At 38.0% G+C, this 22,503-nt stretch overlaps 1 protein-coding gene across 3 annotated transcripts in view; it reads left to right on the top strand.

The window, feature by feature from the left end:
- EPC2 (enhancer of polycomb homolog 2) overlaps nucleotides 1–9,256 on the top strand; it is a 113,831-nt gene extending 104,575 nt beyond the window's left edge. For 2 of the 3 annotated variants that reach the window (XM_059394322.1, XM_059394324.1), the window contains 4 exons: nucleotides 2,483–2,619; nucleotides 4,418–4,577; nucleotides 5,515–5,848; nucleotides 7,060–9,256. In XM_059394322.1, the coding sequence (XP_059250305.1) occupies nucleotides 2,483–2,619; nucleotides 4,418–4,577; nucleotides 5,515–5,848; nucleotides 7,060–7,132 (704 nt within the window). In that variant the 3' untranslated portion in view covers nucleotides 7,133–9,256. The remainder of the gene's footprint in view (nucleotides 1–2,482; nucleotides 2,620–4,417; nucleotides 4,578–5,514; nucleotides 5,849–7,059) is intronic. The other variant, XM_059394323.1, reaches the window with a different exon arrangement.
- Nucleotides 9,257–22,503: the final 13,247 nt, after the last annotated feature.

Raw genomic sequence — 22,503 nt, 5'->3', positions numbered from 1 at the left:
TATGGTCTCAACAGAAAAGGGCAATAAGTAGACATATCCTCTCTTCCCCAAAAGAGACAGCCTTTTTAATATATATGTAAATGATCATCCATTCATAAAAAAAAGTAGAACACCTATAGTTGGCAGTACTTTGCTAGTTATAGACTACTGGCACAGGCACCTATAGTTGGCAGTACTTTGCTAGTCATAGACTACCAAGTAATATATATATTTTTTAATTAAAAAGTGCTTTTTGTTCTTTGTACTAGTTTAGGTTCATAGTTACTCTGAATTAGTGAGATTTCTGTGTCATGATTTTCTGAATTAAAAGATTTTGAAGAAGAAGATTCTCAGTGTTCTCTCTCTGTGTTTTGAAATAGCCTTAAACGTATATTCACTTAATTTGGTTTGTTCCTCACATTATCACTGTAACCTCCCATCTTTCACCACAACAAAAAAACTCAGCTCTAGGTGAACATAATGCTGAGGGAGTAGACGGTGCTAACACCAGATTCCAAGTCCATTTCATTTGAATTGGCACACTGTACACCTAAGACTTAAACAGATTTATTTGGGTTTAACTTAAGATTTTTCCTTTCTGCCTTTTATCTAATAAACTATTTTTCATCTCTTTCCCAAGGTTTTCAAACAGCTGGAAATTCATGAATACTTCACATTTTCATTTGATTTTGAAGATTGTAAATTTAGAATTAAAAATACTTTTTTCATTTAAAAATAGAACACTTGCAGTGAATTTAACATGTGCAGACAAAGAAAACATTTGATTTTGTTGGTAATTCAGTAAGATAACTAATGTGTACTTCAAAAACACAGGTAATATTAAAATTTTGGAGTGAGCACTTTCACAGCCCCAGGTCTTTTAATCTCCTAAAAATAAAATTGCTATCTAAGAACTATTTTTCCTTCATAGTCCAATACAAATTTTAATGATAATATTGCAGAACAGAAATGAAATCCTGTCTAATGCTTTGTCCATCTCTGGGACCTAACTCCCTTTTCATAGAAAATAGACTATTATTCATAACATATATTATACCATCACATTTTTTAAAGTTTCTCATTTGTAATTGTACCAAATGGAAAACTTGGGGGTAGGGGGGTAGTTAAGTAACTTCGGTTGAGGGTGTAGTCTTCTAGCTAAACCCCTTTAGGTCCTGTTGATTTGATTGCTCAATTGCATTTAAAGGTTGACTCATTAGTTGGTATTTTTGATGTATTTTTTCTTTCCAACACCACCACAGGACTTTATCACAAGAACATTTATAGTTTATTTTGCCCTATATTCACTTAACTCTTAATGTAGCAGTCTGCATCATCATGGATAGTAAATACTTGCTGATTCAAAGAAATAGTTGGGAGAGAGGAAAGAAAGCAATGAAAAATAGAGGAAAATTATCTAGTAGTAGATGTATTCTGATGGGACTTAGAATTTCTTGGTTTTGATAATGTACTAACTTCTCTGGAAATAGCTTTGGGTCCTCAACTCAGTTCATCAGTGATCTACTTGAAAACCAGTGAATGAAAATGTAGAAAAATGTTGCCTGTTACAACTTTTTCTTAGCTAATCTTAAATGAAAGTTTTAGATGTCTTTTTTTTTTTTTTAAGATTTTATTTATTTATTTGACAGACGGAGATCGCAAATAGGCAGAGAGGCAGGCAGAGACGGGGGAGAGGGGGGACGGGCTCCCCGCTGATCAGAGATCCTGATGTGGGGATCGATCCCAGGACCCTGGGATCATGACCTGAGCCGAAGGCAGAGGCTTTAACACACTGAGCTACCCAGGCACCCCTTAGATGTCTTATTTTTACTTGAAATCTAACTTTCATTAACACTGTATGACATTATATCGGAGGATGCATTCTACCTTTAATTTTCTGAATAATTCTCTGATTTCTAGCCCATATTTATATTTGGGTTTATCTTAAGATTTTTATTTTTATATTTTAGGTTTAACTTAAGACTTACTTTAGCAAAAGATCTATATTGGCTTAAAACGAATGATTATACTAGGTGAACATCTTTGTCCTCTACTCTGATTTATAATCAGAGAAAATGCCCTAAATGGAAACCAGCAATAAGGATTGTTTACAGTCTTGCAGATGGTCCTGCTTTCTTACTAAGGCCATCACTTAGTCATTATAATTGTTTGCATTAATAAATGAAAGTTTTTCTCATTATATAGTTACCAAGATAGAGTGAACTAAGCGTGATCTCAAAGACACGAAGTCTGAATAAATGGTTAGAATCTTCATGTTAGAACTATGTTACACAGTAAATACATATAGGAGCTTTTTTAGCATGTGACATTAGAAGATTGTGGATGTAAGCATAAACCAGTTTTGCTTTTTATTGGGTTTTTGCAGATGTATGATTTACAGTTGCTTTTCATCTTGCACAATCATTTTATATTGTATTCTGCTTGTGTTGTTAAGAAAGTACTTTAAAACATACTTATTTCTGAAATGAATGTCCTTTACCAGTAACAGGGGGTATCACAGAAGAGCAGTTTCAGACACATCAACAGCAATTAGTTCAAATGCAAAGGCAGCAGCTTGCTCAGCTTCAGCAGAAACAGCAATCTCAGCATTCCTCACAACAGACACATCCAAAAGCACAGGTAAACTTGTCTTTCAGTCATGGTTGTATTTTTTTTTTCCTCCCCTTTCATAATTACATAATTTTGTTCAATTTTAGTCAGTTCACAGAGGATAATCTTGATAGTTTTCTATTTAATGAGGGAAGTACTTCAATCAAATATGGTATTTGTAATTCAGGAAAGAAGCTACTTTGTTTTAAAGCGTTATTGAGAATTTGTAGAAGAAATTATATACTGTTAGAACTATCATCACCACCCCTACAGCCCCCAAAACTTCTTTTTTCTTTTTTCTTTTTTTATATATTAGAGAGCATGAATTTGGTGGAGGGGCAGAGGGAGAGGGAAAAGTAGACCCCCTGCTGAGCAAGGAGCACAATGCAGGACTTGATCCCAGGACCCTAGGTTCACGACCTGAGCCGAAAGCAGACACTTAACCCAACTGAGCCACCTAAGCGCCCTATTTCTTTTTTCCCCTAGAATATAACTTTTCTACCCCTTTCCTAAACTGTGTGTTTAAGTGCCATTTGGATGTGCCCAATGTGCTGAGAGATAATTCTCTTGAATTATACAGTAAATCTAAACAACATAGCCCCTTGTCTCTTTGAACCACATTCCCCTGAAGAAAAAAATTGCCGTCAGGTGAAGTTGTTTTCCGTAGGCATGATTAAATGAATACGCTAGAGATAAGAATAAAAATAACTTATGAAATTGTAATTGCCAGAAGAAACTCGCCCTGCAAGCACCTTGATAAAAGCCCTGTAAGACTTATTTTGAATTCGTGGCCTCCAGAACTGTATGAGAATAAGATTCTGTTGTTTAAGCCACTAAAAATAAAGCTGTAATTGAAAAGTTGTTTCAAATTTGAGCCATCTGAAAGAAAGACATCTAGCATTTTAGGTCTTAATTCTGTTGCTTCATAATTCCACAAGTAATTCTGAAGGAATAACTGAGATGAGCTTAGTCTTCGTTGTATTCTGTGAGCTCTCAGGTCAGCATCTGCTGATGGAAGTTCAGTTCAGCCTCGGGATCACTAGATATGCTAACCTTGCAAATCCTGAATCCAACAACATGAAAATATCAGTGACATCAGGACCCCTCATCATTCTAGCATCCAGTTGGATTTGGGACTGGCCACCATTCTAGAGCTGTTGACTGTTACTAACAGCCAACCAGTTTCATACAGAAACAAGAGTAATAGCCATTAAACTTTGTTTGCTTTTCTCTTGGGTAACTAACCTCCTGCAGGTTTAGACCAGACATGTTTTTACATTGTGATAAAAGTGATAAAAGTTCCTATGATTTCCTTTTGTCCATAGTATCTAGATTATCGAGTATTTTTTTTTAATTTTTTTAATATCTTTAATTTTTTTTTTTTTTTTTAGATTTTTATTTATTTGACAGAGATCACAAGTCGGCAGAGAGGCAGGCAGAGAGAGAGGAGGAAGCAGGCTCCCTGCTGAGCAGAGAGCCCGATGCGGGGCTCGATCCCAGGACCCCAAATCATGACCCGAGCCAAAGGCAGAGGCTTAACCCACTGAGCCACCCAGGTGCCCCTATCGAGTATTTTTAAAGGAATTTGTTAACACTGGAAAAATTAATAGAGTATTAAAGGTTTGAGGTTTTTAATTCCCTAGTTCTGTCTCCAGAATAGTTGCTTCTCAGTTTTTAGTCATTTCCCTGCTTCATATGCCAAAAATAGTCTGTGGAGTCCTAGATCTCACTTCTCACTGTTCAAGATGAAAAAGGCAGCTGTCTTTTGATTCGCCCATTTCTTAATCACATCTGAAAAATTGAAAGTGTAATTTTGTTGCTCTTACAGGGCTCAAGCACCTCTGACTGTATGTCTAAAACACTTGACTCAGCCAGCGCCCACTTTGCTGCATCCGCAGTGGTCAGTGCACCTGTTCCAAGTCGTGGTGAGGTAGCCAAGGAGCAGAACACTGGCCACAACAACATAAACGGTGTTGTCCAACCTTCAGGTAAGCCTCTGGTTTCGTGTAGTGACTTATTAGGTCAAAGTTGTAACTCACTGATTTGAAATATGGTTATTATTTAAATGCAAAGTGAAAGCATTGTACAAGAAGTCAGTCAGGACTCTTCAGAATTTCTTTGGATATGTGTGGTGGAATAGCTGAATGTTTTCTAGAATTGACATAGCACCTGCTCCCTGTTTCCTCCTGCATCCACTAGATAACTTCTGTATAACTTTTCCACCCTCCCTAGTTTTATCCATGTACTATCAGTTCCTTCATATGCAAGGAAACATATTGAGCTAATTGCTGACCATCACCATGGAATTAATCGATGCAGTGAAAAAAGGCAAAATATAATCCACGTTGATTTCTCAGTAAACTTGAAAATTGGTTTACTATCCTACCAGCCCATCAAACTGCTTTCTCTGTCTCCTCTTCTTGAAATACAGTAAAACCCTGGATCCTTGTCTGCTTCTTACTACCCCTTGAGTCCTCAAAGACTTGCTGTTCTTATCAGCTTTCAACTACCACTCAGACCCTAGGCTTTTCCACTTGCTTTTAGATATACCCATGATACTGATTGCCCCTTTCTTACTGATTTCTTCTTGCATGTGTAAATTCTGATGCAGTTCAAAACTATCATTTCCACATGCTTTCAACCTCCAGAGAGGACTTCTCTGGCCCAGTGTTTCCTACTTTCCAAATAGGGATGCAACAGAATACTTTGTAAAACCCTTTTATGCAGGCCAGTAGAAAGATCTGCCTTTGGGGTTGTAACAGGTAAATATGTTGTGATTAGGAGCTTGCTTTGAAGAGGTTATTATGTGGAAAATTAATATGGTATTTAATTAATATGATGTTTGTACTTTTTATTAAACTCCTGATTTTTTGAGAGTTTAATGTCTCATGATACAAATTGAATGATTTTCTTTTCCTCCTTCAGGAACCTCTAAAACATTATACTCCACCAATATGGCTTTATCATCCAGCCCAGGGATTTCCGCTGTACAGCTTGTAAGGACAGTTGGCCACACCACTACAAACCACTTAATCCCAGCATTGTGCACAAGCAGTCCTCAAACACTTCCCATGAACAATTCCTGCCTGACAAATGCAGTGCACCTCAATAATGTCAGTGTTGTTTCTCCAGTCAACGTGCATATCAATACACGGACTTCAGCACCATCGCCAACAGCCTTAAAACTTGCCACAGTTGCTGCCAGTATGGACAGAGTGCCAAAGGTTACTCCTAGCAGTGCCATTAGCAGCATAGCAAGGTGTGTGTGTTTGTGTGTGTTTCCAGTACTATCTATCCTCTGCTGGCTATCCTGTAGGAAGAAAAAGACTTTTTTTTTTTTTTTTTTAACTGCCTAAGCAATAGTTGTTTATTGATTGACTTGCTTTTTAAACAGATACTGAGATCAGCTTAGTGTTGAGTTCTTTGACTTAGATTCTTTTGTTTGAGGTCACTAGGAAGATGCTTAAATGACAGTCATATAAAAGTATTAAAAACAAGGGGGAAAAACACATCAAATTAAAAACAATAAACCCCCAAGAAATACATCAAAAAATATTTTAGAAGCTTCAGTCTTCTGTTACTTTTTGGTAGCATAGACAGTTGGGAAGGTTAGAGGAGGTGTTATTACTTCCATGTAAGAGCTTTTATTTTCAAATCAAGATTTGTGTTCCCTTCAGTATTACACATAAAGGGAAAGTAAGTTATTTTCTCTCTGTAATAAAATTGAGAATATTCGGGATGCCTGGGTGGCTCAGTTGGTTAAGCGGCTGCCTTCGGCTCAGGTCATGACCCCAGCATCCTGAGATCCAGTCCCACACTGGGCTCCTTGCTTGGCAGGGAGCCTGCTTCTCCCTCTGCCTCTGCCTGCCACTCTGTCTGCCCGTGCTTGCTCTCGCTTCTCTCTCTATGACAAATAAATAGATAAAATCTTTAAAAAAAAAAAAAATTTGAGAATATTCTGAGATTAGCTAAATCTGTGATAATATATTTCAGGGTATGTTTTTATATTTCTCTCTGATACTAATACATGAGAGCAGTGCATCGAAACAGTTGAGGTGCATGAATTAATAACTACATGACCTTAAACCTATAAAATTAAAGTATAATGTAAAGTAAGTAATACTGTGCTTCTAATGATTATTCTTTTTGAGCATTATATGCTTCATCTATTGTAAAAAACTTGGATGGTCCTGTGTTACATTTCATGAGTAGTTTGTCATTGGCTTCAACTAAAATACTATGTTAAATTACTGTGTTTCCTAAGTAAACAGTTAAAACCAAGTAATTACAAATTAATAGGATTTCTTAGCTGAAAAAAAACTTGCCCTCATTCCTGTATAGAAATGATAAAAATGGGAAATACTCTTGTGAAGTATGTGTTTAGTTGTAGTTACATAAAAAGTGTCTGTAAATACTGCTAATGTATTCTAGAGAGCACTAATGTTTATTTTACTCTTGGCCTTTTTTTAGAGAGAACCATGAACCTGAGAGATTGGGCTTAAATGGAATAGCAGAGACAACAGTAGCTATGGAAGTGACATAACCTAAAACATGTGGCTTTTGACCTGTGCTGATGGTGTGCAGTCATTCATATTCCAGCTGAATGCAAAAGGCGACACACTCTGTGGATCACAGAGTGTAACAATGGACCTAAATGGACTACAGTATATCGGATATTAAATCGATATATGATGTATATTTTGTAAAATTGGGAAAATCACTACCTTGTAAAATAGTTTATTTGTATCATCAATATTATTTCTGTTACTTGAATAGTAGATATTCATCATCATGCTTTTGCACTTGAATTTGCAACTGAATGGATTTTAAAAAATAATTCTTTAATGGGATCATGAGCATGAAATGGGATCCTGCATCACTTGTTTTAACTATTTATTTTGCCATGTTTACATTTTGTATCTTGTAAAAATAAATCCAACTTTGTGTCTAAAAAGTTAAAGATTCATAGCTAGGAAATGAAATTCTTGTAATTTTTTTCTAAAGGAACTGTAAAGTTTTCACTTGGTTCATTTTGTTTCACAATTTGACTAGATGGACTTTTTGGTAAATACTAGTGGCATTTCACTGTCAAATATGAAGTTCAAGGCAAAATAGTATTTTCTATTACTGTGCAGGGGAAAGGGATGGATCGATACATGCAAATTTAATGTAGTAACTCACTTTTCCATATATTTTGAATGTATATTTCTATTTATAATACCAGTTTATAAAAAATAATTACACAGGAAAAATGGACTAGGAAAAATTATGCATCTAGCACATTTAAACTGTGCAGATAAGAAAATTTTTCAAGGATTACATTTTATCTGAAGACTGCGTATTTTAACTGGCTTAAAAACTGTAACACACCACATAAAGGATATTTTACCAGGTATGTATTGCATCATATCATTGCAATAATTATTGGAAGTCTAGATATCGAGCCATCCCAGGTGTTGGGGGGGGGGGGGGTTGTGGCAAGATTGTCTTTTCAATTTTGGAGAGTTTTCCTGTGGCTACAAGGCAAGTAACGGGTTGGAAAAAGTCTGACTGTAAGCGTTGGACACCTTCATAGTGTAGTGTTTTAGTGACTTTTTTTATACGGTTCTTGTAAATTAGATACGTGTAGTGGTGTTTCAGAATGTTTGTTTATGCACTAGTTCAGACAACTTTCCCTGTTACTTGTTCTTGATAAGTGAAAACTGCAGGGAAATAAAAATACATATCAAAACATGGACATGCTGCATATGTGTTTATTTCACAATGTGCACACAATATAAGTGAAAACTTAAGGGAGATGATAGCACTTAACAGCACTTTTCATTTTCACAGTGCTTTCCAAGCATTAATGAAAAGAATTATAAGAAGCTCATCTGTGGGCACTATTGGGTTTCAGATAATCCAATATAAACTACCTTTGATATGAAAAGTTCTTAAAATATTTTACGGAATGTAAGCAATTTGCAGTATAACATTCATTGAACTCTCATAAATGAGCCTCATTTTATAAATAAAAGTTTAGAGTAGAATTATATTGCAAGGGGGTTTTGTCAAGTAAGTACTGGGAAATGTAAATATTTTTAATGAATATGATTAAAACCATTTCAAACTTACATAATTTTATACTTTACATTTTTTATATCTGCAGTCCTGAAAGTTGTAAATTGATATGTCAGTTGAATTAATGGGCCAAGATTTCTGCTGAGAGTGGTTTTTATTCAGGTCCTAAATGTGTAAAGCAATTTATGGTCAAAACCACAGAAAAAAATAAATTTAATTTCTTCATTGGTTGTGACCTGATAGGATCCATGCTCGTTTCTGCCATACTACCTCTGGAGTTACTCATTGCTGATGCTATAAAGGAAATAATTTTGATTTGATTTGTATTATGACTGTGTTCATTCTGCTTTTAGTTGGATGTATCTCCTTGCTATTAAGAACTTAACAACTTTAGTGCCAATTTTGGAGAAAGCTTTTTTTTCCATTTTACTAAGTAAAGCATGAAGTGAATTTGCCTTATGTGATATACATGTTATAAATAATTGAAGTAAAGCAAAAGAACTATCCATTTGTACAGTTTCTGGAAATGTGGCAAATCCAGAACTTATCAAAGACTGGTGACCAATTTATTTGTTCCTTTTGAAGTAAAATAGAAAAATAAGCCTTCCTTATTTTGGTGGTTGTAACTGTTTCACAGATGGCATTTCAGTTACTTGCACACACATTTTTCCAGTTCTTTTCAAAAACTTTTAAGTGACAAAATACTTAGTTTCACCTTATTAAAAAATTGTTTGTCTTTGCACTGGCCCTCCACTGGGCAATACCACCATACCTTGGTTTCTGAGGAAACTAGTATTGGTACTTGTAGTTCAGTAGCCTTCTAGAAACCTTGGAGAGTGGGTTTTTTGTTTTTGTTGGGATCAGTAGGTTGGTTGATTGGGTTTTTTGGGCTTTTTGTTTTTAAACAAAAGGATAACTCTCATGTCCTGGGGTATCTTATAATTTGATATAGATAGAAATATTTATATAAACTTACAAGATAATCATTATGACCAGTTATTTTGATGTGGCTGTAAGTATATTTGAGGATGTTTTACATACCTTTTTTTTTTTTTTTTTTGGCAAAAGACCAAAGGAAAAATAAAATCTGGAGGACATTTACAAAATTACTTATGTCACACACACACATTCTTTTTTAAAAATAGGGAGGTACAGTATTTCCACCTTCACTTAGTGTTTAGTGTTTATTACCAAGGTTGCTTTTTCTGTGGGAAGAAGAACAGTAAGGAAGACTAACATTTTAGAGACTTACCCCTAGTATATACTACTATATTTGAATGTAATGTTATATTTTGAACAGATTTTTTTGATCAATAATATACTTCTGACAGAAATGTCTCATTCCTTTACTAACTTGGCAAACTATTAAATTTCAAAAAGTTAAGTGTATTTCAAGAAATTTACTATTATGTAAGACGAGGCTTTTTTCATTAGTAATTGGAATATACTCATGTCTAACATCATGGAGCATGTAGTTTTCTCTTAGTGATTTTTTTTTTCATTTTGTTCTAACAATTATATAAGTTCCAGTAATATCCCCATTTTACAAATCAGGAAAGTGAAGCTTGGAGAAATCAAACAACTTGCCCTATGTCACATAACTGATAAGTCACTGAGCCAGGAATTAAATTTAGGTAGTCACCACACTTCCAACCACTGCTTCCCATCTTTAAAGTGGAAGTTCTCTTCAAGGAAGTACTTACTGTACTTCTCAGTCCACTTGACAGCATCTGTAGCAAGCAGAGCCTCAACCTTATTTAGAAAACAGCCTCCCTCAATCTTACACCACCAGGCAATGTTTTGTTTTGTGTTTCCAAGACTGAGTGCATTAGATCCAACTTTGGCTTCTAGCCATCCACCAAGCAACCCCAAATCCGTTTATCCTCAGTCAGCCAGACTTAGCCAGTAAGTGCTTACAGCTCTCAATCAGCATGGGGCCTTGGGAGCTACATCTGGGCAAGGACTTGACTGAATTTTAGCCTCTTCTGGACCTTGGTTTCCCCATCTGAAAGATGAGCAAGTTCCTGGGACACCTGGGTGACTCAGTGGGTTAAGCCTCTGCCTTCGGCTCAGGTCATGATCTCAGGGTCCTGGGATCGAGCCCCGAATTGGGCTAACTGCTCAACAGGGAGCCTGCTTCCCCCCCTCTCTGCCTGCCTTTCTGCCTACTTGTGGTCGCTCTCTCTGTCAAATAAAAATCTTTAAGACAAGCAAGTTCCCAAAATTCCAGAAAGGAGGCCACTAACGAATTGGTGAGGGATTAAGTATGGCCCATGTCCCATTGGTTTCTCCCCAAGGAGCTAAATGATGTGGGAGTTAAGGCTGAGCATACAGTTACTCCAGAGCTGCTTTTTTTAAGTCATTAATGTCATCAAGGCAGACTAGCATATGGACAATTGTATTCCAAAAGGTAAAGTAGCCGAGTTTGTGTGGAACCAATAATTCTAGCTAGCTTCAGTGACTATGGGTCTCCAAAAGTCACAAGGAATCTATTATTTTTCAGAGGTGTCAGTGAAGAAAACAAGTTTTCAGTGAAGAAAACAAGACAGACCATAGTACAGTAGAATATCGGAATTTATCAGAACAGAATTTAGTGAGTGTGGTTTTAACCCTTTCTCTACCATTTAATTGGCAGGTGATTTTAATATCTTCATATCTCTGAACTTGGATCAGAAGATGAATGGGTAGAATTAGGTAATCTGTAACATCTCCACCACCTTTGATACTACAGGGATCAAATCTCCCACTTCCCCAGGTTGTTCCCTTACTTCCCAGAAAAATCACTGTCCCTGTTACTTTCACTATCAATTAATTTAGCAGCAGTATTCAAAAGAATCAGTAACAAATCAGACCTCATATACCTTCCTACTATGCCTTTTCCATTCCCATTATCTGAAGGGGAACTGTTTAATTTCAAACGGGCTTTGAACTTTTTAGCTGTGGCTTACTACAAAGCTTAAAATTTAAACAGAGAAGAAGGAGGTTAACACTAAGCCACATATTTCTCCAGCAATTACTTACTTGGTACCAAATTTTAGGCTTGGACTTTTTCTAAGTGAGGTCTTCTGTGTCATACTAGGATTAAGAGTTCTACATGTACTTAAGTATTTGCGTACTTCAGATGTTATGTTCATGAACTCCCCCTTGTAATATCATTGTGTATTTGAACAAAACCCCTACTGGACTGGCTAACTGATTAGAATACTATTGCAAGTCAAGGTGACAAAATATCTCTGAACATTGACCCTTCCTCAGAGTGAACATCATCCTCAGGAAAGCCTACAATTCTGCAATTACCTTTATTGCTAGAACAAAAGAGATTGACTCCAATCACAAAAAGAAAATTATACCACCTTCAGTATACAAACTCTTGATTTAGTCAATAGCATATTCTACAACAATCACATTTTCTTTTTGCTCATGTTGAAAACCTTTAACCATTGGTGCATAAATGAACAATGTGTTCTTCCTCTGTTCAGTGCCAGAGACACTGGAGGTCATGGCATGCACACACAGTTTCTGTCTTACTGATGCCTGTCTCATGTGCTGTTCTCACTGCCATAAGTAGCTTTTGGCCAGGGGCCACATGAGCCCAGAGTAGGGGTAACCAAGATGCAGGATCTCAGCTTTCAACATGGCATCTATGCGATCTGCTGAGGAATAAACTACTACAAACAAACCATATATTATATGTGAGTTAGGAGCAAACGAAAATGAAGGTGGAGCTGCTCTTTGTTCACATCAGGAAGCTCAAGTAGGGAAGAATCCACTTCTAAGCTCCCTCAGGTTGTACACAGAATTCACCTCCTTGTGGCTATAGAACTCATAGTGATTTGCTTCTTCGAAGGTAGCAATGGAAGAGTGTCTGCTATGTGAAGTCCCTGCTTCAGAGAAGACTAGACCTTCTTGACAGGCCCATCTGATTAGCTCAGGTTCATGCATTAATCACATTTGTATAATTCTTTCACTTACTCTGCTCGGTTAGAAGCAAGTCACAGGCTTTGCTCACACTCAAGAGGAGGGAATTACACAGAGATACTAGGAGAGGGGAATTACAGGGCCACCCACAGGCATACCCGTCCCACTGGTGTAATTGGATTAGCCCTGGCCCACTAATTGCTCTCTCCCTGCCTTCCCCCATCTCAGTATCTTGGATTAACTTCAAAAGAACAACATATTTTTAATCAACATTTAAGGTACACTGTAGTGCAAACATTTTTCCATTTTATAAATCATAAATTGTACAGTTCTGGGTGTTAGGAGGGCAGGTCCAGTCTGGCCATAAGGTTGGCCATCATCAGCGTGAAAGCTTTGTGGAAACTGGAGTGGATGAGATCGGGTAGAAAAAGAGGAGGAGGGGCACCTGGGTGGCTCAGTGGGTTAAAGCCTCTGCCTTCGGCTCAGGTCATGATCCCGGGGTCCGGATCGAGCCCCGCATCCGGCTCTCTGCTCAGCAGGGAGCCTGCTTCCTTTCCTCTCTCTCTGCCTCTCTGCCTCCCTGTGATTTCTGTCTGTCAAAATAAATAAAATCTTTAAAAAAAAAAAAGAAAAGAAAAGAAAAGAAAAAGAGGAGGAATAGCAGAAGAGTGAACAGTCAAACCTCAGCCTCCATGTGGCCAGAGGAGTGGGAAGGGACAGAAGAGACAGGTAGCAATCAGGGAAGAGGAGCTGTGACCCAAGGGCTTTTAACTGCCTTCGGAAGAACCATGCAGAGATAGAGTGCAAATGGGTAGATGTGAGTGTTGTGATTGGTAAAGAAATAAGAGGTGGTGAGAGTTCAGCAGGGGGATGAAAAGTAATGACACGATGAGAAAGCCTGACTTCAAGTCCTTTCCAGCACTTCTAGCTATCACAAGCACTTCAGAGAGCTTTGAAAAGTACAGATGTGTGGGGGTCTCATCCCAGGCTGGTTGAATCAAGATTTCCAAAAGTGGGTTGGGATACCAGTATTTTTTGTTTTAGTTCTTTTGTCTGTTCATGTGATCAGTTCGTTGATTGGGGTTTTTTTGTTTGTAAGTTCAATAGATGGTGTTTGTTGGTTGGAGGTAACATTAGGAATGACCAGTCTGATCTTTCTGTTTACTAGTTATAATCATAAACAAGTAACTTTACTAAAAAGCTCAGAAGGGATTTTCTTAGTTATCAAATAAGGAGGGTTAAATAATTTCCCTACTCCCATTAGTTCCAAAGAAATACAAAGAATGCCTCTCACTGAGCAAACTCCATATTCAGCCACTGCTCAATATGAAGCATTCCTTATAACAAATACTGTTGTTCCCCTCTCTTTTAATGGTTTCAGATTGTATGCCTTAAAAAAATAATTCTGTCTTAGAGTTCTCAAATTAACATGGTGGTTATGTAAATTCTCTACAGCAATTGGTAAATATACCTCATACTTCCCCATTTCAAGAAATCTAAATTCTAATCTAACCACCTCCAGAACATTATCGTGCTCAGAGAAAATTACTCCCCGTAATGATCTAACAATCTCTTTTTAAACACTCTGTTCACTCCAGTGTTAACAGGTCTTCAGGCCCTCGAGACCTCGGCTGTCAGCAACCACTTTCCGACTGTATACTACCACTCTGGTATTTGACTACAAGAACAAAGTTACTGTCTTCAGGAAGCCGTTGAGGAGAATTTTGCTTGCATAACATTACACAGCATTGGAGCTTCTCTTTCCCAGGACCTCTTTGCTTCTATGTACTACTTTCTGCCATGGATTTGAATACTATTTTTATCCCAGAGACTTTAAAATTTTAATCTTTATCACAGAACTCTGCTCTAACTTCCACTCTTTCACATCCAAGGCTCTGTTGACAGCAGCACTTCCAAATCTTACAGACCTGCCAAAACATGTCTTGCCTGCATACTTCCACATCAGCCTCCACCACCTCCTCAGGCCATGTCCACACAGCCCAGGCTCTACCCTCTCAGCTATGGCACCACCAGGCACCTAACCATTTTGATTCCTCCCTTTCCTCATCCCAGCCCTGTTCCAATCCATCCACAAGTCTTCTGACATGAGCTCCACAATGTGCATGGTTTCCATCCATTTTTCTCTTTGTTCAGATCGCCGCGCTCTTGTCCAGAGCACTGCCGTCTCCTGCAGGGTGGCAGTCTCATGACCCTTCTCCCCACTTCCATTCTTGCTCATTTCCAATCAGTTCACTCACAGCAAATGTGATCCTTTAAAAATCAGCCCTTTGTCTGTACTGTCATTTGCAAATATCTTCTCTCATTCCGTGGCTTCCTCTTTGTTTTGTTGACTATTTCCTTTGCTATGCAGAAGCTTTTGATCTGATGAAGTCCCAGAAGTTCATTTTCGCTTTTGTTTCCTTTGCCTTTAGAGACATATCTTGAAAGAAGTTGCTATGGCCGATGTCGAAGAGGTTACTGCCTATGTTCTCCTCTAGGATTTTGATAGATTCCTGGCTCATGTTGAGGTCTTTTATCCATTTCGAGTTTATCTTTGTGTATGGTATAAGAGAATGGTCAAGTTTCATTCTTCTACACGTAGCTGTCCAGTTTTCCCAACACCATTTATTGAGGAGACTATCTTTTTCCTCCTCTGTATATTTTTTCCTGCTTTGTCGAAGATTAATTGACCATAGAGTTGAGGGTCCATATTTGGGCTCTCTACTCTGTTCCACCGGTCTATGTGACTGTTGTTGTGCCAGTACCATGCTGTCTTGGTGATCACAGCTTTGTACTAAAGTTTGAAATCAGGCAATGTGATGCCCCCAGTTTTGTTTGTTTTTCTTTTTCAACATTTCCTAGCAATTTGGGGGCTCTTCTGATTCCATACAAATTTTAGGATTGTTTGCTCCAACCAGCTCTTTGAAAAATGCCAGTGGAATTTTGATTGGAATGGCATTGAAAGTATAGATTGCTCTAGGCAGTATAGACATTTTAACAATGTTTATTCTTCCAATCCGTGAGCATGGAATAGTCTTCCATCTTTTTGTGTCTTCTTCAGTTTCTTTCATGAGTGTTCTGTAGTTCCTCAAGTACAGATCCTTTACCTCTTTGGTTAGGTTTATTCCCAGGTATCTTATGGTTCTTGGTGCTATTGATTCTCTAATTTCCCTTTCTGTATTTTGATTGTTAGTGTATAAGAAAGCAACTGATTTCTGTACATTGATTTTGTATCTTGCCACATTACTGAATTGCTGTATGAGTTCTAGTAGTTTGGGGTAGAGTCTTTTGGGTTTTCCATATAAAGTATCCTATCATCTGCGAAGAGAGAGTCTGACTTCTTCATTGCCAATTTGAATACCTTTTATTTCTCTTTGTTGTCTGATTGCTGTTGCTAGGACTTCTAACACTATGTTGAACAAGAGTAGTGAGAGTGGGCATCCAACAGTACATTTAAAAGATTATCCACCATGACCAGGTGGGATTTATCCCTGGGTTGCAGGGGTGGTTCAACATTTGCAAACCAATCAGTGTAATAGAACAAATCAGTAAAAGAAGAGAGAAGAACCACATGGTCCTCTCAATTGATGCAGAAAAAGCATGTGGCAAGAAACAGCATCCCTTCCTGATTAAAACCCTTCAAAGTATAGGGATAGAGGGAACATTCCTCAATGTCATAAAATCTATCTATGCAAAACCCACAGTGAATATCATCCTCAATGGGGAAAAGCTGACAGCCTTCCCTTTGAGATCGGAACTTGACAAGGAAGATCCTTTAAAAATCAGATGATCTCAGTTGTCTTCTAAAGCTTCCCATTGTTTCCCATTACGGTTTATCATGAGCACATCACAAAGGCACACACAGGAGTTGTGTCTTTCCACAAGATCAGCTTTATTCAATCATAAAGCAAAGTGAAATCACAATGACAACGCAGTTCAGGATTCCCCACTCAGTGACAATTCACCATGGGATTAAACTTGGCTTCTTCCACAGCCCATGGAGCAGGACAGAAGACAAGCCGCACAACAAACAACATAACAGAAGGGCGCAGAAAGTGAATGAACCAAACGTAAAGTCAGTCTGGGGGTGTGCAGTTGAGGGAAGGTTTCAGCCTGGCCCCAGGTCAGCTCTCTGTACTCACTGCTTCTGACGTTCAAGCAAGAAGGATCTCCGTTCTGTTCAGAGATCCATCGGGCAGAGCTTTCGGCGGCTGCCTTTTATAAGTCAGACATAGAGGGGTCATGTCCAAGGAGTCTGGCGGTATGCTGCCCAAATCCTTCCCTTCCCATTTCAAAGGGATTTAATCAGTTTTGGGTCTGTGCAGACCTCCTCTGGGTCTGCTTATTATCAGTTCTGGGGTGTGAGCATTGGTCCCAGTGAGATCTCCTAGCTGCAGTACCTTAACTGCTTAGGTCATTACTTGACACAGGCCCCTGCTTGATAGGAGAGACTCCATTTTGCTCTCTACACAATTAAAACCCAATTATTTTAACTACCATAACTACCAAGATTCTAAGATCTTGTTCTGCCTTCTTCTCCTAACTCATCTCATATTACCACACTCCAGCCGCCACTGGTAGATCCAATCCTGACTTTAACAAATGATTTCCTGCCTCAGTGCCTTTGTAGTGAGGACACAACTGTCTAGAATACTCCTTTCTGCCTATTAGCTTCTTCTTATCTTTTAGGCTTAGAGAGTCCCCCCCCTCAGAGAGATGCCCTCTGGCCATCCTCTGGTGTTCTCTGTCGCAGTTCCTTATCTATGAATGATACAAAGGAAATATTTTTAATTGTATTATTTGTCTGCTTACTAGTCCCTTCGCTGCCTCATGAGCCTCATGATGACAGGGACTTGCTCTCTGTTCAATCTCCTGTGCTTGGCACAGAGCCTGGTATGTGGTAGTTGCTGAAATATTTGTTGAACAAATAAGTGAATGAATAACAATTAGTGCCATCAAACAGAATCGAGAGATTTCCTTCTTATTTTTTATTCTTTTTATGGCTATTTTAAACTGAAACACGGTAATCACTAAATATAGTTTCATTTATCTTGGACTTATTAGCCAAACAGACTTGAAGTCTAAAATAGTCTAATTATGCTTGAAATGCTTGACCTATGGTTTCTGAAACTGGTTTACTTTTCGAAGCATCCTTAGAGGGTTGCTGTCATCTTTTTTAATCTGTAGTCTAGCAGATGGTTGTAGGTGGGTAGTGGCAGAAAATAGGCTTTGATTTAAGATTCCCAAAAGCTATTTTTCTACTTGTATTTATACAGAATTAGCAGTTATGCTCAAGTATAAGAAAATCTGGGAGCAGACGGGATAGCTGCTGGTTTCGTCATTGTATTTGTGAGCTAGAAATATTTCTTCATCAATGATTACTGTAAGACTCATATCTGGTTTTGTGACTAATCAATGTTTCCTTATGCATTATGCTTTCTGGGTATATTTTTATCAAAAAATCAGATTTCAACACGCTTACCAGGAATGTAATGAATTATTAAAGCTTTCCACTTAAGCTATTTTGGAGGGAGGATGCTTGCTCACACCAAAGCCACACCAGATGTTCGCCCCAAAATGCAAATAACACTTGAACCCAACTGTTGATCTTTGACCCCCATTCTCCTCCAGAGGTGGCTCACCTTGGGCTTAATTTTTCACCTGTAAACCATTCTGTCTGGCTGCTTTAGAAAGTGCTGTTCTTCCCAACTTCCAATACCACAGGTGAAATTTGTTTCTGTGTTCATCAATGATGAACAACCCTTGTTTCAAGGGCTTTACCTTTTTCCATTTTGTCTTAGGGAATATACTGCAATAGATTTTTTTTATCCCTAAAAAGCCCTACTGATGATCTTGTCCAACTCTCTTATTTTACTGACAAAGAAACTGGGACCCAGACAGGTGAAGAAGCCTGCCCACAGCTAGGTGGTGCCCAATCTGGAACTGACCTGACAAGTTTTGGGAATTCCTAGTGTACTTTTGAACATTCATGACCAATAAATGCTTGTTTCAGTGGTTTTCAGCTCTTAGTTCTAAGTTTGTAAGTGTTAGATGGCTATGTTGCTAATGAACATTTAAGTGGTTTGTCATATACATTATATAAGTTAGGGACCCTTAAAATGGCATGCTTTGGAGTTAGTATTTAAAATGTCCCTTTGCGGGGTGCCTGGGTGGCTCAGTGGGTTAAAGTCTCTGCCTTTGGCTCAGGTCATGATCCCAGGGTCCTGGGATCGAGCCCCACATCGGACTCTCTGCTCAGCAAAGAGCCTGCTTCCCCCTCTCTCTCTGCCTGCCTCTCTGCCTACTTGTGATCTCTGTCTGTCAAATAAATAAATACATAAAATATTTTAAAAATAAATAAATAAAAATAAAATAAAATAAAATGTCCCTTTGCCTTTAAGGCAATACTTAAGAGTATTGCACTTAAGTAGACATTCATTAAATTATACAACTTTTGGGCTGCTTGGATGGCTCAAGCTATTAAGCATCTGCCTTCAGCTCAGGTCATAATATAGGGGTCTTTGAATGGAGCTCCTTGCTCAGTGTGAGTCTGCTTCTCCCTCTCCCTCTGCCCCTCCCCCCAACTCTCAAGCTCTCTCAAATAAATAAATATTTTAAATGATAAAATAAATTACACAACTTTTTTAAAATTGCAAGCCAACTTTTCAGAAGTTTTGCATATAGTCACTAATTTGGGCTAATTTTATTGGATTAAAGATAATTATTTGCATGTATTTAAATCAGATATATCTTTCAAACTAGGACCCTGTCCCTTCACCAGTTTTTCCATTGGAAAAAAAAAAAAAAAAAACTGACAATAATCCCAGGAGATCCATTTCAACACCCCTAAAAGAAACCCCTGAGCTATTAAGCATTTACTCATCCATTTCCTTCTCTCTCCGGCCCCTGGCAACCATCAGTCTGTTTTCTGTCTCTATGATTTTCCTATTCCTATTTTTTCTTTTGTTACTTGTGCTTTTAGTATTATCTAAAAATTCACTGCCAGATACAAGATCGTGAAGACTTACTCCTATGCATTTTTATAAGATTTTTTGGTTTTAAGCTCTTACACTTAGATCATTGACCCATTTTGAGTTGATTTTTATACAAGCTGTGAGTTCAGGGCCAGTCTTTACTCTTTTGTATGTGATATCCACTTGTCCCTGCCCCATCATCTGAAAAGACTCTTATTATTTCCCTGTTGAGTGGTCTTGGCATTCTTGTAGAAATTAACTGGCAATAGACATGTGGGATAATCTCTGCATTCTTAATTCTTTTTTTTTTTTTTAAGATTTTATTTATTTATTTGACAGAGAGAGACACAGTGGAAGAGGGAACACAAGCAAGGGAGCAGCAGAGGGAGAGGGAGAAGCAGGATTCCTGGTGGGGCTCCATCCCAGGACCCTGGGATCATGACCTGAGCCAAAGGCCGACGTTTAACAACTGAGCCACCCAGGCAACCCTGCGTTCTCAATTCTATTCCACTGATCTGCCTATCTGTATATAGATATGTCCTTACAGGACTACCAGCATGTCATTACCATTGCTTTGCAATATGTTTTAAAATTAGGAAACAAGTTTTCCAAATTTCTTTTTCAAGACTGCTTTCTCTATCTAGGGTCCTTATAATTCCATATGAATTTGAGAACTGGTGTTTCCAAATCTGGAAAAACACCGGTGGAATTTCTACAAGACCTACACTGAACCTGGAGATCGTTGTGGGTAGCATTACAACCTTAATAACATTTAGTTTTCCAGTCCAGGAACATGGATTGTCTTTCCATTTATTTAGGTGTCTAATTTCTTTCACACTGTTTTACAGTTTTCAGTATTCAAGTCTTTCACTTTCTTGGTTAAATTTATTCCTAGGTATGTTATTCTTTAGGATGTTGTGAAAAGAGGAATTCTCTTAATTTACTTTATGCGTTGTTCATTGCTGGTAAATAGAACTACAGCTGATTTTGCATGTTGATTTTGGATCCCGCAACTTTGCTCAATATATTTATTAGCTCTAATAATCATTTTTGTAGATTCTTTCAGATTTTCTACATTTAGGATCATGTCTTCAGTGAACAGAGAGAATTTTACCTTTCTCTCCAATTAAGATGCCTTGTATTCCTTCTCCTTACCTAATTACTCTGGCTGGAATCTTCAGTGCAATGCTGAATAACAGTGGTGAAAGTGGGCATCCTTGTCTTGTTCCTGATCTTAAAGGGAAAGCTTTCAGACTTTCAGCACTGAGTGTGGTGTTAGCTGTAGGTGTTTCATAAATGCCCTTTATGATATTGATGAAGTTCCCTCTTACTCCTAGTTTTCCAAGTGTTTCTATCGTGAAAATGTGTTGGCTTTTGTCAAATGTCTTTACTATGTCAATTGAGATGATCATATGTTGGGGTTTTTTTCTGTAATTCTAGTAATGTTTATTATGTTGATTGATTTTCCTTTTTAAAATAGTTTATTTATGTGTGAGAGAGAGAGAGCATGCATAAGAGAGCACAAGCAAGTTGCCCGTCGAGCAGGGAGTTAGATGTGGGGCTCAATTCCTGGACCCATGAGATCATGACCCGGCTGAAGTCAGCCACTTAATCTACTGAGCCACCCAGGAACCACTAGGTGGGTCTTCTTTTCCTAGTTTCTTAAGGTGCCAAGTTGGGCTATTGATTTGAGATGTTTATTCTCTTTTAATATAGACATTTACTGATATAAATTGCCCTCTGAGAACTGCTTTCATTATACCCGTAAGTTTTGGCATGTTGTAGTCTCATTTTCACTAATCACAAGTATTTTCTAAACTCCCGGGTGATTGCTTTTTTGACCCATTGATTGTTCAAAATTATATTGTTCAATTTCCAAGTATTTGTTAATTTTTCACTTTCCTTTCTGTTATTTTTTACTTTCACTCAGTTGTGGTTAGAGAAGACACTTAGAAAGAAGACATAATTTCACTCTTTTTAATTTATTAAAATGTGTTTTGGGGCTTAACATATGGTCTCTTATGGTGAATGTTCCCTGTGCACTTGAAAAAAAACGTGTATTCTGCTATTGCTGGGTGGAGTGTTGTACAGGTGTCTGTTAAGTCTAGTTGGTGTAGACTGTTACAATCCTTTATTGCTTTACTCTTTCTAGATGTTCTGTTATTGAAAGTGGATGTCTAAGTCTCCAACTATTAGTGTAAAGCTGACTATTTCTCCCATAAATTCTATCAATGTTTGTTTCATACATTTTTGGGTGCTCTTGTTTGGTTTATGTTTGTAATGTGCTATTTCTTAATGAATTGATCCGCTTACCCATATGTAATACTCATCTTTATTTCTTGTAGTAGTGTTGGACTTAAGGTCCTTTTTTCCCTGATAGTATCTGATATTTTTCAGATATTTCTGATATAGCCCACCAGCTCTCTTTTTGTTACCATTTGCTAAAATATATTTTTTTCCTTTCACTTTCAACCACTTTGTGTTGTTGGATCTAAAATGAGCCTTTTGTGAATAGCAGAGAGTGGATTATTAGTTTTTTTAAGCATTCTGCCAATCTCTGTCTTTTGATTGATATAGGATTGCTGCCAAACTGACTTCATCTCTGGCCCTCCATCTTGTTCTTCCCGCTGGTGCACAGATGGTGCCCCTTTGGGTAACTACCCAGGACCCCACTGCCATGCCCCTTGCTCCATGAAAGCGGTGGATTAATATCCAGAGAAGGAGGAGGAGTGTAGGGGAGAACAGCTGCAGGAAATGGGCAGGGGATTACTGGGTCCTGCCCAGAGCGCCTGCCCTCCAGACCACCCTGGGAGGGAGTTATCCTGAACAAATCCGTGTAAGTGGTATGGAGGGGCTTCCTTCAATTTTCAGTGTAAAAGTGTTTTCTCCGTCTGCAGGCTACATTGCCTACATTCCTTCACCTTCTAACAATTGAAGAGCTTAGTCTCCTTACATTTAAAGT

The sequence above is a fragment of the Mustela nigripes genome, chromosome 3 (genome assembly GCF_022355385.1).
Source record: "Mustela nigripes isolate SB6536 chromosome 3, MUSNIG.SB6536, whole genome shotgun sequence".
NCBI lineage: Eukaryota > Metazoa > Chordata > Mammalia > Carnivora > Mustelidae > Mustela > Mustela nigripes.
The sequence above is the reverse complement of the archived record's forward strand: the minus strand, read 5'-3'. Positions and strand labels throughout refer to the sequence as shown.